The 17,140-nt window shown below is 36.1% G+C and overlaps 1 protein-coding gene across 4 annotated transcripts in view; it reads left to right on the plus strand.

Moving 5' to 3' along the window:
• PPP4R4 (protein phosphatase 4 regulatory subunit 4) overlaps window positions 1-17,140 on the plus strand; it is a 103,299-nt gene that overhangs the window by 57,991 nt on the left and 28,168 nt on the right. For all 4 annotated transcript variants that reach the window (XM_059182995.1, XM_059182996.1, XM_059182998.1 and 1 more), the window contains 8 exons: window positions 354-461; window positions 7,450-7,571; window positions 9,188-9,310; window positions 10,592-10,761; window positions 11,094-11,213; window positions 13,952-14,029; window positions 14,895-14,978; window positions 15,570-15,752. In XM_059182995.1, the coding sequence (XP_059038978.1) occupies window positions 354-461; window positions 7,450-7,571; window positions 9,188-9,310; window positions 10,592-10,761; window positions 11,094-11,213; window positions 13,952-14,029; window positions 14,895-14,978; window positions 15,570-15,752 (988 nt within the window). The remainder of the gene's footprint in view (window positions 1-353; window positions 462-7,449; window positions 7,572-9,187; window positions 9,311-10,591; window positions 10,762-11,093; window positions 11,214-13,951; window positions 14,030-14,894; window positions 14,979-15,569; window positions 15,753-17,140) is intronic.

The raw sequence follows: 17,140 nt of genomic DNA on the forward strand, positions 1-17,140 counted from the left end.
GAAATGTTGTATAATTATGACGCAAGAGGAAAATATAAAATTGAAGAATATTTTGGTCGATGGTTGTTAGACCATTCCATTTCCTTGTAGCCTTTCATTTTATCTAAGATGTTTAACTGTCAATCCAAAATTAACCATTACTTTAGAAAGAGCCAGGCATATATATAACTTACAAGTCACGAAAGATAGCATCCAAATGTAATAAGATATGTGAAAATACCATGTAAAGTATAAAGCTTTCTATTAAAGCATATTTGTTTTTATTAAGTTAAGCTAAGATTTTGATAATAATTGTTTGAAAATTTTAATTATTCTAAAACACCCACTTGCATGTTCCTCTCCTTCCCTTCTAGCATTAAAAGAGAAATACTTCCTCTGGTAAAATCACTCTGTCAAGATGTAGAATATGAAGTTCGGTCTTGTATGTGTCGGCAATTAGAAAACATAGCTCAGGGCATTGGGTAAGTACACTTTTAATAACTTATTTCATATTCTTCTGACTTGTCAAATATTCGTATCCTATTCCTGTATTCCATGAAAACATGGTGTTGAAAGGCTAAGCTTTATATGATCTTTAAAAATGATTGTAACAAGTACCTCCTTATGTGTCTGGATTAAGAGAGATTAAAGTGAAGAATGTTAGCATTCATTTCATGCTAATTTCTCTCTTCCCTTCAGTTGCTTGTTAGCTTCCCAGATTTAGGAAGGGAAAATGTCCTGATACAAACCATGCTTGGTCTATTGCAATAGCATTTCTTTGGGCTAGCAGCATATTATTGGGTCATCTCAGATGGGATTACTCAGTTGAAGTCTTTGTTTCCTGTACACTCTGCACTTGCACTGTCTGTTTTGTTGCTCTTTTTGCTTTTTGGAAGTGTGAAGCTTAGGAAAGAGACCGATAGGGCAGGTAGTCTCTTCTCCATAAAAACTGATTTTATGTCAATATATATTAAAGGAAGTTTTATCTAAGAATCATCTTGGGAAATAGTTTTTTTTTTTTTAAGATCCTAAATTGATACAAAAAATATTGGACCACTCATTTTTAGTAGAAGTTGCACTGTTTTCATCTGGTTCTTTGTTTCACAAGCAGGGACAATCAGGTTGTTGCCATTTGCACAACTGTTAAAAAAATAAAAAACAAAAAACAATTGGGGACCTGTAGTTAAGGCTTCAGGATGCCCTCAGAATGTCACACAGATTCAGGTCCTCTGTCCTCTCAACCTTGCTGAGTTGGATATAAGTGTTGTGTGGAAGCTTAACATTTCAACAGAGGAATCATTTCTCTAATTTTGATTTCAGAACCAACTTCTTTCTGATAGATCTTTCAAAGCTAGGCTGACTCTGGATCATTGTAGAACATGAATAATTCAGTCTTGCCCAGTTCTGTGTTCCTTAACCAGGATCAGAACCTATCAGGAGAATATACCACCATCTTTTTGTATTCCATTTTTTTTTCATCTGACATTTTGCCACTGTTAAAAACACCCTTGTCAATTGGGTGCCTTGGTGACTTAGCTAAGTGTCCGACTCTTGATTTTGCCTTAGGTCATGATCTCAGAGTGCTGAGATTGAGCCCTGCCTTGGGCTCCATGCTCAGTGGAGAGACTGCTTGTGGTTCTTTCTCTTCCTCTGCCCCTCCTCCAGCTCGCTCACTCTCTCTCTAAAATAAATAAGATCTTTAAAAACAACCCCCCCCCAAAAAAAGAAACAAAAAAACACATCCAGGTCAAGTATGTTCCAATTAGTCTTCTGAAAATTAATACTGGGTCATTGCTTAAGGATTAGTTTACAAAAGCAAAACTAGACTCTACCTAGCTTGTTAACTTAGAATTCATGTAATAAACTAATTTGCCTGATTAAATGCATATTCATTTCAATTTGAATTCTCACATACTATTAGAACATAATCATAGGACTTCCATGGTGTGATGGCTGAGCCCTGCTAATATCTGATTCATATTCTTTATTCTCCCTTTGATAAGTACATGAAACTCAAGAGAGGTACACTATCTTTTCTTTTGGCATTGGAAATCAGGACTATTGATGGGATCTGATAACCACCAACAGGAAATTCCTATACTCAAGGCTAGAAGAATCTCTGAGATGGGTGGAAGGAGGTGGGAACAGACATTTCAGAGATTGCTACTGATTGAAGAGAGAGGCTGCCCACCTCTGCACTGGGAGTTGTGTTCTAAGGCATTTGGGGATGAGAAGTGCTGGGAGGAGGCCCAAGCACGGTGCAGATGTGGGTTTGTAATCTCCTGTTTGCTGCGGCTGGCGAGAGAACAATTACTGACCACTTTATTTTATTTTTAAGATTTTATTTATTTATTTATTTGACAGAGAGAGAGAGAGAGAGCACAAATAGGCAGAGAGGCAGGCAGAGAGAGAGGGGGAAGCAGGCTCCCCGTTGAGCAGAGAGCCCAATATGGGGCTTGATCCCAGGACTCTGGGATCATGACCTGAGCTGAAGGCAGAGGCTTTTACCCACTGAGCCACCCAGGCGCCCTGACCACTTTAGTTTAATCAGAAATGAGCACCAGAAATTGTATCCATTAATAAGGCAAAATTGAGAGATTCTTGTCAAGCTAGCATATCCATATGAAATAAAGGCTACACAACACTAGAAAGATAACTGGATTGTGCACCAGCTTAGGGTCAAAGAGGACAGTTCTTAGAATAATCAGATGAATAACAAATAGTATAATGAAGAGGTAATGCACATTTGTTTGTAGGAGAACAACTGTATGGAATACAGGGACGACTAAAGAGAAAAATAAGAAACAAATATGGGACCTACAAAAATATCCTTAAGTGTTAGAGGGGAAGAACATACACAGCCCTCAGACTGGAAAGGAGGAACACACTTTTGAAGAAGTTGCTCAAACTTCTAATTCTGATGATATGGCAAATGAGAGAACTTAGAAATGCTGCTTATGAACATCTGACAAAATTTAATATCCACTCATGATAAAAACTTTCAGGAAGCTGGGGTAAAATGCACTTCCCTAATCTGATATAGAGCAGATATGAAAAACCTACAGTTAACATCATGGTTAATAGTAGGTATTGAATGCTTTTCCTTTAAGGTAAGAACTAGTCCAGGGTAGTTTTCATCACTTGTATCTCACACTGTTCTGGAGGTTCCAGCTATTGCAATAAGGCAAGAAAACAAAATCCTAAAAGGTCTGAGGATCTGAAAGGGAGAAGTGAAATGATTTCTACTTATAGATGACATCACCATTTACATAGAAAATCCTCAGTAATTTATACAACAATTATTAGAACTAACAAATGGATTTAAGGGTATTTCAGGATACATTAAAAAAAAAAATAGATCAGTGGGACAGAAGAGAGGCCAGAAATGGACCCATGTATACATGGCGAGTTGACTTTTAGCAGAGTGTCAGAACAGTTCAAGGAAGAAAATCTTTTCAAAATACAGCACTGGGATAATAATATTCATGACAGAAAACAGTGAACATTGATTTTCACCTTATACCCTACATAAAGACTAATTTGAAATTTATCACATTCTTGAATATAATCAAATAAGAATTTATGTCCATAATAAGAATTATATTATATATACATGTTCATAGCAGCTTTATTTGTAATAACCCAAACTGGAGTATTCCAAATGTCTACCTATAGGTGAAGGGAAAAATAAATGTGGTGTGTCCATACAGTGAAATACTGTTTAGCAAGAAAAAGGAACATAGTGCTGATACATGCAATATGACACCATGGATACATCTCACAATCAGTATGTTAAGGGAAATAACCCCAATGCAAAGGAGTATACACACCATAACATAAAATACAAACTATAGTGACAAAAAGCAGATCCATGATTGCCTTTGTCAGAAGTGGATTGTAGAATTCAGATATAATGGGACTGATGATTGGTTTTTGTCCTCTGCCCATGATTTTTCTCTTTTGTCAGATTGGAAGGTCAATGATGAAGGGGAGCCATGTAGGGGGAGGGCCAAGCAAGAACACTAGAAGCACCTTCTATCTTCTTAACAAAGAGATGGAGATGATTGGTCCCCAGTATTTTTTTTAAGCCTAGGCTTCTTAAAACAGGCCAGTGGAAAGGGCACAAACAAATGAGAAGTTTCCTTGAATTGCTGTTGCTGTCCTGACCCACCGTGGAACTCAGGATTATCTTCATTAGTATTTCACTGAAGCAGACAAGCCATCAGACGATGCTGAATCATGGCCAGTACCTGGGTCAACTTGTATCATGCAGCCAGACCCCAGATTCCGGTTTGGCTGTCGGGGCAAGCTTGCTTGTTTCATTCATTTTGTTATCCTTCACCCTATATTTTGGGCACCTCTCCTCTGACATCATGGGAGCGCTAGATTGTAATTGCTAGTATCTTGGCTGAAAAAACCAGACTTCTACACAAATCATAGGATCAGACTGTCCCAAGATTTTTGTTCCAATTACTGAAATGCCAGAAGGGTTTTTAGTAGAAAGGATAATGACCTAGAATTCTGCCCTAGCTGGGGTGGAGTTTACATTTAAAATCAAGAAAGATATTCTTACAGATACACTAGCGCAGGCAGGGTAAAACCCACATCTACTTCTTGAAAAAGTTACTCAGCTATAATCCAGTTTGTTTAGAAGAACTAATACAGAGTATTTGCATCTTAGTGTGGGTTTGCCATGATGCCTTATTCCCACTTAACTTTTATAATGTGACAGATGGGCAAAGAAAACATATATATGTATCCTAAAGAAGAAATACAAGTCTCTAATAAGTAGATTCAACCTCTTTGTTCAAACTCATTGGTTGAAGAGATATGTATTCATTTAATGAATATATATTGAGCATCTACCGTAAGCACTGGATTACATATGGTGGATGTAATAATGAAAAAGATACAGTCCTGCCTCCAGGTGCTTGGAATTTGATAACAGATGTAGTCAAGTAGGCAGATAGTTATTGAATAGTATGTGATATTTACAAAAACAATAGTGAAATGCTACTTTGCCAATGTAATTGGAAAAGTTAATGATAATTCTTCAGTATTAGCAAAGGCACAGGGAACATCTTCATGTCCTACTGGGAAAGCATAAACTTAGAGTCCATTTGAGTTCTACAATATAGGGAAAATTTTTGCTTGTATTTTACCTATATTATTGGATTTTGAGAGATGAGTTTAAGGAACTAGTTTATAGTAAAATTGATGAATAATCGAAGTGTACACTTAGATAATATTTACTGTATGTTCTAAGCACTTCACATGTATGAACTTAATATCCTCACAAACACCTCTTGGGTGGATAGTATCATTCCATTTTTACAGATGGTGGGGAAGCTGAAGCCCAAAGAAGATGTTATATGATATGAACAGGAAAGAAGTCTGAAAGACCATACATTATCAGAAACTTTCAAAGTTTCTCTAAGTAGAGCATTACAGGTTATTTTAACTTATTTTTATGCTTCTTATATTCTAAAAATTTTGATAATGATCATATAAAAGTACTGTTTGAATACACAGTGCAGTAGTTTTTCATGGCTTTAACCTAGTTGGACATGAGAAGTCCCCATTTGTGTTGGTAGGTTGAAATTGAAATGGCCCTAGGAACCGCTAATGAAATACAGATGTGATTTATTCTCTTTGCCTTTTCAACATTAAGAAATCATTGTACAACTGTTAAAGACCTCTTGCTTCTGATTATCTTTAACATCCAGATAATTAAGTTGGGATTGCATCAGTGTACTACTTTGGGGAGGAAAAGGAAAGTCTGTTGGAAGATTGAATGGAGATAAGTTTTGACTGTAAATAGTGATGAAATCTTTATCTTAAACTCTTATTTTTCATTCTTAATAAATTCAGTGTTTTCAATGGTAAACAAATAGTTCTGAGGAAGATTTGTATGAAATAAATTTTTATGACCTTTGGGTCAGAACATATTCTCCTGTTTTACTCCTTTACCTACCCTACTTCCTATGTTTGATGAATGTTTATGAACTATTGGTAATGCCAACCTCTACACCTGTGATCTAGATTCATTTCTTTTTTTTCCTTTCTCTTAATTTTATGCTAAAGAAATGGGTATTTGTTATTTTCTTGGCAATTTACTCAAAATCTCACATGGGTATTTTATATACGAAGAGTAAGTACTATTTCGAAAAAAAATTTTATTGAGGTATAATTGACATATGACATTATGTTAGTTTCATGTGTACAACATAATGATTTGATATTTGTATACATTGCAAATAATTAGCATAGTAAGTCTAGTTACCACTTGTTACCGTACATAGTTACAGAATATTTTTTTCTTATCCTGAGGACTTTTAAGATTTATTCTCTTAGCAACGTTCAGATATGCAGTAGAATATTGTTAACTATAGTCACTATGCTGCACATTCCATTCCCATAACTTATTTATTTAATAACTGGAGGTTTGCAATTTCTGACCACCTTCCCCTCTTTCATAGATTAATTTCTTAAAGGCAGTTTTTGGCCCTCTGATCACTCAAGTCCTTCGAGCTGTGCTGCAGTATGGTAGCCACTAGCCATGTTTGGCTATTTAAATTAAGTAAAATGCAATTAAAATTTCAGTTCCTCAGTTATACTGGCCTTATTTTAACTGCTCAATAGCCACATGTGGCTGCTTAACAGATTATAGACATTTCTATCATAGCAACACCTTCTGCTTGACAGTCTTGGAGTCTTTGTGTTCTGCCCTGAATTTTTTAAGGTTTTCTGCAGCTCTGGTTAACTTTCTCATATGCTATCAGATTATAATTCATACCATCTTCTGTGATGTGTCCAAGAAAGCTGGCCACATTATATGCCTCCACTTTATCAGCGTGTGTCATTGTAATAACATCTCATGGTGAATAAGCAGAAACGTAAAGTCTTGAATTAGAACCATTTGTGATTATATTATAAATGTCGTGTATGTCCTGAAAGCATGTTTATTGTGTTTCATTCTTTTAGAGGGAATATTTAGTATCATATGTCATTCTTCTATATAGAAATTCGTTCCTGTAATGTTATGTTTTAAGTGAAAGAAAAAATAATTTATCCTTCGAAATCTGGAGAAAAAGATTTTGTTTAAGGTTTCTATAATCACTACTGTTAAAATTTTCTGACTAGTCCAGATTGTTGGCTTGTTACTTAAAATGGAAAACTACTTTAAAATTTATAAAGTCTAGTATAAACTTCTAGTCATTAGGATCTCCATAGGTAATAATATTATCCTGGTAGAACTAGAATTGATTTAAGTAATTATACAATTACTATGAATGTTTCTTATGTTTATATCACTCTCTCCAACCAGACTGCAAGCTTCTGTAGAGCAGGAACCACGTCCTTGTGATTTTTTTCTGTTTTCTGCAGCACCTGGCCCCATGACTTGTTCTTAATAAGTTCTTGCTATAATTTATTGACTTGAGCTATTTCCTTCCGTTGCTTATTGTGCAGGACAGAACTTACAAAGAGTGTGGTGCTTCCTGAACTGATAGAGCTCTCTAGGGATGAGAGCAGCAGCGTACGTCTTGCAGCTTTTGAAACTTTGGTTAATCTGCTTGATGTATTTGATGCGGGTAAGTCTTCACGTGCACACCTGTTTGCTTCTGAAAGCAATGTTTTTCCTTGTTTTGTATCACTGATAGGGAGTAAAGGAAGATAAAGGCCAGAATCTCTTACGTTAGGTTTTGTGATTAACGTTAAGCCTTCCTAAGAATTTGGCTTGGTAATTAGCCTCTGACTTGCTCAACTAACTGACCCTAGGAAAGATGCTGACGAGAACAGTGTCTAAATTAGTTTCCCTTCCTTAATGTTCTTATATTAAAACTCTCATGGCCATAGGAAGAGAAATTTGGGATGAGGTCCTTGGGTGGGAATGTGTAAGGAGGTGTTTCTTAGTGTTGTGTCAAATCACAGAGACAGCTGCTCTGTGAGTGTATGACTAGACCTTTGACTGATGCTGAACATTAATTTGTCAGTAAACATTAACCATGTTGATATGGTGAAATTTGGAGGAGTAAATATCAAGTACTTTGGTGCAAAACTCTATTGTGTAATTATAGGATTACATTTACTTGGATTAAGAGCATTTTACTGAACTAAGAGAGCCTGTTAAAGATTTTTGCAGTATGGACAGTAATTACATATGATTGCTACAGAATAATCATTTAGGCTCTCTGATGGGCCAGAGGGGGAAAAGCTATAATACATGAAAAGAGGTCAATGAATGACTCTCCTTGTCCTAATTATGGGGCACCCTGGGCATTCAGTCTGGGAGTCCTGGCATCCTCTCTGCTCTCTTCCCCTCACTGCCCGCACTTGGTTGTCACAGATCTGGGTCTGACCTGTCTTCTCGGCTTTCCCTGCCATTCCTTCCTGCTCCCGGTACATGATGCTCCAGTTCCATTCGTCATCACCTTGGCTTCTTTGCTGGTCTGAGTTTCTCAAGTTCAGAGACCATGTATTACTCCTTTTGCTATTTACTTAATATAATGCTTTTAGTCCATGTGAAATACAGTCTGATGAGTGTTGTTTAGTTACAACAGTAGTTGTACTGAACTGTGGTGATAGTCACAGGAATAATAATACTAATAAGCCTCTTGCTGCATTTTACTTAGTCCTCTCAGACCCTTAATAAAGTAGTGGTGCATTTCTGAAAGTTTAAGAGAACTATGGAAATTCAGAGTATCTAGAATTAAGATGTAAATATTGCTAACATATCAGAAATTTATAGCCAGCAGACGTATTTAAAAATATTCATTAACTTCTGAAGTGCCTCGATGGCTCAGTCAGTTGGGTGTCCAACTCCTGATTTCAGCTCAGATCTTGATTGCAGGGTTGTGAGTTCAAGCCCTGTGCTGGGCTCCATGCTGGGTGGGGAGCCTACTTTAAAAAAAAAAAAAAAATCGATTAGCTTCTTAAGGAAGTGTCTTCTAAGAAGTAAAAGTGAAGAAATTCAGTAAACAGGCATACGGGAAGTCTGCACTTCTCCACCTGGCATTGAGGTTTTTGATGATCTTAACTCTCCTCTCTCTGCTTCTGTGCTGCACATCCACCACCACTGCTGGCAGAAATCTTCTGTTACTATGTGGCTAACAGTAATTTTTCTTTCTGGGATCTGTGTGTATGTATTAATTTCTACATGTGCAGTGTGGGTGACTTGATCTAAAGTATGTTTTGTTTTGTTTTCCAGATGACAGAAGTCAAACTATACTTCCCCTAGTGAAATCATTTTGTGAAAAATCTTTCAAAGCAGATGAATCAATTCTTATTTCCTTATCTTTCCATTTAGGAAAACTATGCCATGGACTATATGGTATGATATATCGTAAGAATTTCAAGATTGTAGATAATTTTTCCTTTTTCTTTTATATCAGCTTACTAAGCTTGGGCTCTCCAGTTGTAAAACCCCCTTCCAGTGTGTCAAATCTTAAGAGACCTAAATTTTTGATAGCTTAATTTAGAACACATTAAAAATGACTTTTCCCCCAATAGAACCTATTTGAAAGAACAGTGACAGAATGAAGTAGGCATGGCCCTTTAAATTTTTGAATATGAAAAAAAATTTTTAAAATATGTATCAGTTGGCATATGATAATAGAAGTTCATTTATATTAACTATTGGTACATAGTAAGTATACCCTTATTAACTATTTGCTGGATAATTAATATATCATGTGAGTGTTTCAGCTTAGAATCGGCATAATACATCTTGGCATTTTGAATATTACTTAACATAATACAACTTGGCATTTTGAACATTACTCAGTTCTTAGCTAACTATAATAATGTAAGCATAAATCAAGTTATAACCATCTGGCATAGTAAAGCATTTTTGAAAATGTATATTGTAGACTTTTAACAGGCTGTGGAAAATAAGTACTTCAGTATATGATGAGTTCCTGGCTCCCTAACATGGTTTATGAATATGGAACCAATCCATTGATCAAAAATATTTTGAGGGGGCCTGGGTGGCTCAGTGGGTTAAGCCGCTGCCTTTGGCTCAGGTCATGATCTCGGGGTCCTGGGATCGAGTCCCGCATCGGGCTCTCTGCTCAGCAGGGAGCCTGCTTCCCTCTCTCTTTCTGCCTGCCTCTCTGTCTACTTGTGATCTCTCTCTGTCAAATAAATAAATAAAATCTAATAAAAAAAATATTTTGAGTTTACTTTGTCATCTTTTAGACCTGAGTTTTTCAGCACCTTCTCTGCAGAAACGTATATGTGCCTTTTCTGCAGACAGCTTTAGAATATTTACAATAAACAGCAGTAATGACCCTGATGTATTACTATAATAATGACTTGTTAGTGGTCTGTGGTATGTTATATGCGGCAGAAAATAATGCAGTTGTAATTCCTGCATTGTGTAGGTTATGCTATCAAAATCGAAATTAAAATACTGTTAAAATTAACATCAGGTGAAAAAAATGTGTTGGGTTTCTTCACAATAGGTATTCTTTCCTCTCTGATGCCTTTATTTATGATCTTTAGCCATTTACTTGACTATTTGGTTCCAATTATGTATATATTGTACTTTGCTTTTCTCTCTTTATTTTTGCTTTCAATTAAAATGTTAACAAAGGTTTTACATTTGTTTTAGGAATTTTTACTCCAGATCAACACTTGAGATTTTTGGAGTTTTATAAGAAACTCTGTACATTGGGTTTGCAACAAGAAAATGGACACAATGAAAATCAGATTCCACCCCAAATCCTAGAGCAGGAGAAGAAGTATATCTCAGTCCGGAAGAACTGTGCTTATAACTTTCCGGTAATAAACTATGTATTTGTATGGAATAAACATTTTGATTATAACTTTAAAATATATGAGTAGATAGCATTAAAGAATATGGGCATCTGTGACACCTACTGCTTAGCCTTACATCTGGTATATACAGTGGGTTCTATGTAGTACTGGTGTAATTTATATTTACCTTTATATATAAACTAGAACTGTATGCATGCATTTTGATCTTCCAAATATGATCTCTATCTAAATTATTATTCAGAGGGCATGATTTCAGTATAAATGGTTATAATATTAGGTATTGATGCATGTTTTTCTCTCCTTCCTACTCATCTTCTCCCTTCCACCTTCACCAGGCCATGATTGTTTTTGTTGATCCTAAAAACTTCCACATGGAACTCTATTCTACATTCTTCTGCCTTTGTCATGACCCTGAAGTACCAGTCAGATACACTATTGCTATTTGCTTTTATGAAGTAAGTCTGACGAAGTAATACGACTTCACGTTTGTTGTTAATTCCACTTATGTATGCTAGATGATTTTTTGATGCTGTGTACACTTCTATTTATAAAGGTTTATTACAAGATAAAGACTCCATATGTCTTTCATATTATGATCCTTAATGTTATTTTAAAATTCCCATAATTCTCTTAGTATGTTTGTAGAATTCATCTACATAAGCACATTATAATCATTTATCATTTATTAACCCATTCATATACTAAATGCTTACTTTAAGCCAGACATTGTGGTGTGAATATGGGTATTGCAACTTTGGAAACAAAATCAGTGTTTATGTGCTTTATATAGTATTTATATTTAACTTTGCGTCTAAACTCAAGAACTTGAGAATAAATGGAAAATATAGAGACGGATTATTTAAATTTTTTAAAAGATCTTATTTATTTATTTGAGAGAGAGAGTACACAAGAGCATGAACCGGAGAAGGGGCAGAGGGAGAGGAAGAAGCAGACTCCCCACTGAACCAGGGGCTCAATCCCAGGACCCTAGAATCATGACCTGAACCAAAGGCAAATGCTTAACCAACTGAGCCATCCAGGCGCCTAAATTTATTGTTTCTACTGCAAATGGATCATGTGTCATGAACATAGCTGTTAGGTTCAGCTATTACAACAACTTTCTGTAATGTAAGAGCAAAAATGAATTTAAACTTTGATGATGAATGTCATTAACTGTTACGCTTGAGGTTGAAATTTGGCTTCGTGTCTTAGATGATCCCAGTAAGCACATGTATGCTATAGTTGTAGTAAAGGTGTATGAACTATAACTTAGGAACTGCAAAACAGAAACACCTCTTTATAAGCGGCATAATAAAATACTTCCTTTCTTTATAAGAGGCACCTAAATATTCTTAGTCTCAGTGAGAAGATTTCAATCCCTTCCTTGTACTGTGTTCCTACAGCAAGCAGAGCATCGTTAGATTAGCTAAAAGTACCTGAGGCGTCTATAGTCTCACTATTATTTTGCTTAATAATAAATAACTCTTGGCTCCTCGCTGATAGTCTTTGCTTCTTTTGAATAACAGTTTTTCTGATCACTGTGCAAAATCTAGGAAATATTTCCCTTTAAATGGGATAATTAATTAAAATAATTCCAGTGTTACAGAATTAAGTCATCTTTGTAAATATAGCGAGAGAAACACACTTTCAGAGAAGGGGAAAGAACAGAGCACTCTGGCTGGCCTAGATCACTCAAACCATCAGTCCCCACTGTGTATTAAGTGGGCACACAGATTGGTTACAGTGCATGCTTGTACTTGTTAGATGAATGGTCTCTAGAGATGGTTTCGTGAGTTTAGTATCTGAGAAAGCGGTATTTATATATTAGAGGTTTTACTGATGTTATTATTATCTCATCCCTTTAATATTTCATTTTTTTTTACATTTTATAGTGGATGTAATATGTTAACACCCTACAAGTAAACATCTTGAAATGTGTCCATAAAAATACTTCACTGGTAGAAGTTTGGATCATTGATCTAGCTCTTTGCTGGATGGCTAAGTGTCGTGTTCTCTCAGTTGTACCTTGTAGGTAGATTGTTGCTGTTACTCCATAAAAAGCTTGTTAGTCTAGGTTTATCCTTTTGAGTAGTGAGAATCCACTGGTGGATTTACAGTTTTTTCACAGTGTTATTGTTAAATTCTGGTAGTTATTTTACCATGTCCTAACTTTATTCTTGTTTTTCAGAAATACATTATTATGAAAGTATTTTGAACAAGTCAGAAGCAACACTGTAGAGCAAAATTTTTAAAAACATTTTCTTGGGACACCTGGGTGGCTCAGTGGGTTAAGCCTCTGCCTTCGGCTCAGGTCATGATCTCAGGGTCCTGGGATCGAGCCCTGCATCCAGCTCTCTGCTCAGGGGGGAACCTGCTTCCCCCTCTCTTTCTACCTGCCTCTCTGCCTACTTGAAATTTCTCTCTCTGTGTTAAATAAATAAATAAAACCTTAAAACAAAATTTCTTTATCCAGGAATCTTCCCCCCCACCAAATAAAATCTTACCCAGAAGCCCAATATGTAAACACAAACAAACAACCAAACAAAACACCAAACCCAAAAAAGAAAAGAAAAAAAAAGATGAAGTAGAAACTGGTAAATTTACCATTGGGGGTTCTGAGTTTGCCTGGAGGAAGAAAAACAAATTTGTTCACAGGGAAGCTAGATCAGACCCTTCCAACTCCTCTGGTGCTGATTAAAGTCTTTGATGGGAAATATCTTCAGTGTCTTGCTTGCTTCGGAGTCCCCTCTGTCCCTGTGTCACACCGACCTTCTGCAGTGTTTGCCTTCTTCAGGAGGCGCTGGACCAGGATGAAAGCTCATATGCCCACGATGTTCTGTCAGACCCTCTTGGCTGCTATTAAGACTTTAAAATATGAGCTAGAGGTGTCCATGGACTTACTGCTTGTGATACGAAAATTATGACTGATGAATCCATCCTGTACTTTCTACACCCTGCTGGGCACTGGCTTTCCCACCTGTGTCTCCATACTCCAGAGCGTTTATAAGGCAGACTAAAAAAGATGGTTTTCTATGCAATTAATTTTTCTAGAAATTTAATTTTTACATTTATGTTGTAACCTAGTTTTGTTTTAGAAGATGTATCTAAAAGGGATGCATTTTATAAAACTATTATTATATCCTTTAGATGTCTAATAGTTTTAAATCTGAGAGACTTTATTGCTCCATTTCAGGTATCTAAACTTCTAAATTCTGGAGTATATTTAATTCATAAAGAACTAATAACATTATTACAAGATGAATCACTGGAGGTAATATCTTCTTACTATTTGGTTTTTACTTCATTTATGTTAATTTTATATTAATTATTATAATTATCATAATTATGTTAATCTGAATATTATTAATGCCCGTTTTCCCCCAAACTTCTTCAGAATTGCATGAATTCATTCAGCTGACTAACCCCCAAAGCGTCAAGACAAGGTGCCATTGTATCATAGACTGGAAGTTGAGATATTTAAAATAAAAATACTAGGTTTTAAAATAGTGTATATTTGTTTATTAAGAAAAATGTAGGACATACCAGAAAGTAGACAGACAAAAGTTCCAGTCACTGTTTCTGTTTTGTTATATTTTTAAGTTTTCTTTTATTTTTTTGCTATGAAAATGTTTTTATTTTACACAATTGCAATCCTGTTTTATATCACATTTTGTATCTTTTTTTCTGTCAGTATTATTTGGAGAGTGTACTTGGGGAAACTGAAATTCTTTGTTTTGATGATGCATTTAGTGTATCCTATTCACCCAAATGACTACTAGCTTGCCAAAGCTCAACTCATCAATATTAGCACATTGCTGAGGGTGTTACCTGACTTAAATTGCTTTGTAAAAGTTGAGAGGCAGTTTTCAGCATATTGGTTGTGTAGATGTAGCTGCCTTAGATCTAGATCAAGGGGCAGATACACTAATCTCTTTTCAAAAAGGTAGTTTCGATTGGGGCAGTTGATTATGTTTCTAAAACGTTCCAGCAAGAAGATGGCAATGTAGGAAAATAGGAAGCCCCTAAATTTTGTTTGGTAAATAATACTATTTCTGCACAGAAATGGACATACGAGGCTAATACAAGATTAGAAAAACAGTAGTTGCCATAACAGTAATCGATGTCTCTATTAAAAGGTACTAGATGCTCTTATAGATCATCTTCCAGAAATCCTTGAACTTATGTCTACTGGTGGAGAAAGCAGTGTTCAAGAAAACAAGGTAAATCCCATGTATCAGAGAAGTTGCTGAATGTTTTAAATATGATCTTTCTCTACAGAGTTGTTGTGGGGAATCAATGAATGTGTGGAAAACATTTAAAGTTGTGTTTGCCCCGTAATAGCAGGTGCTTATTAGTAACTATCTGTGGAAGCTTCAACAGCTCGAATTTCCCCTACAATTCCATTACCATGATTCTTATTTATTGTCCTTGGAGTTTGCATTCATATTTTTAGTTTTTATTAGTATTAATTATTATTCCAAGCATAGCATCTGGTGAGGACAGAGCAGTAGGAATGTAGAAAGCCAAAATTTTCCAGCAGTGAAATAGAACACCTTGTACTTAGGTTAGAAGGATTGAGTCTCATTCTCTATTTCAAAATTTTGTTTTCAGTAACTATAAATTTTACTTATGGATTTTTTGAAATGTATTTGATTTTGCCAGATAATTATCTCCCTGTGACAGCTAAGATCCTCTTAGGTTCTGAAGTGAGTGAGAATATTCCTCTCCCCAGTGTATTAGAAGACTGGGTAGTTTGACTGAATGCCGCAATTGATTTATTATCATCAATCTTCTGATGTGCTTTTTTTCAGTTATCATCTCTGCCTGACTTGATCCCAGCCCTCACAGCCGCTGAGCAGCGAGCGGCAGCCTCCTTGAAATGGAGAACTCATGAGAAGCTACTACAGAAATATGCCTGTCTGCCACACATCATATCAAGTGATCAGATTTATTATCGTTTCTTACAAAGAATGTTCACAATCATGATGACAAATGTGAGCACAGTACCTTTTATCTAATTCTTCTTTTTTTTTTTGTTAAGATTTTATTTACTTATTTGACAGAGATCACAAGTAGGCAGAGAGGCAGGCACAGAGAGAGAGGAGGAAGCAGGTTCCCTGCTGAATAGAGAGCCCAATGCGGGGCTCGATCCCAGGACCCTGGGATCACGACCTGAGCCGAAGGCAGAGGCTTAACCCACTGAGCCACCCAGGTGCCCCCTTTTATCTAATTCTTTTGAACTCACACCTGATGAATCTGGAGTTACCAGATTCTTCCCATTCTCAGAATAGCACAACAAACTCTGTTGATTCCATTTGGTCCTAGAAGGATGTTTTATTCCCAGGTCCCCAAGGGGGAGACTCAGAATTCCCTGTGCTTCTTCACTAATGCTTGTGTTTGAACATTGCCTACATAGCTGGACTGAAGAATGAACAGGAGGTACCTTTACTTAGTTTTTTCCATATATTGCCAAGGAGAGTGTGAATAGAGTCACTTCAACTTGATATAGTTCTCAAAAGGCAGGTTGGCAGGAGTCTGATCTCGACTGCAGAGTCCCTTGTGCTCTCACATGCACATTTTATGTGTCCTGGCTTCAGAGCCTACCTACCTCAACTATGCCATGTTGCCAAGACATTCTGTAAGTCCCTAAATCTTAGTGGAGTTGCTTTTTCTTTTAAAGGATCTCTAAAAAGTGGCTGTGTAACAGTTAAAGCTTATATTAAAAACATGATAGCCTACTGTGGATATCCCTAAAATTAGAGTCAAAAGCAGGGGCAGGCAGGAAGGAAAAGGTTTGTACTCAAATCCTCGAGAGAGTAAGTTGTCTACCTTTGACACAACAATTTCAGAGGTTTATTTAGCTCACAGTTCACTGTGCATTTACTATGTCTTCCTACCAATTCTGAGGTACGAAAAAGTTCTATATAACATGTGTATTTTAGAAACTGTTGAAAAAGTGCTTTATATTCTCATTGTTCTCAATGAAAGGGAGATAATGAAATTGAATAGTCATTTCAGGAAACCAAAATCAGGTTTGGCTTCAAAGATTAAAAGAAAAATAAAATAACATTATTGGTGTCATTTATAACCTAAGTTAAAAAATAAGGATACATTTCATGAACTAACACTTTTACAGGTTAATTTCATTCATCAAAGCATAGCCTAGAGCAGGAAGGTCACATTATAGCTGTAACAGTCTTAAGAAATGATTTTGACATCAATGACTTCTTATCAGAGGACAGTCTGTGAGTGTGCCACATAGGAAATTTCACGTAAAATTGCACAGAATTTATGAAGTATTTTATTCAGAAATAATCTGTTTGAGTGCCTGCTCTGTGTCAGGCACTGTTTCAGGAGTTAGGGATATAGGAGCGGATAAGAC

This window comes from Mustela lutreola, chromosome 7, assembly GCF_030435805.1.
Source record: "Mustela lutreola isolate mMusLut2 chromosome 7, mMusLut2.pri, whole genome shotgun sequence".
Taxonomy (NCBI): domain Eukaryota; kingdom Metazoa; phylum Chordata; class Mammalia; order Carnivora; family Mustelidae; genus Mustela; species Mustela lutreola.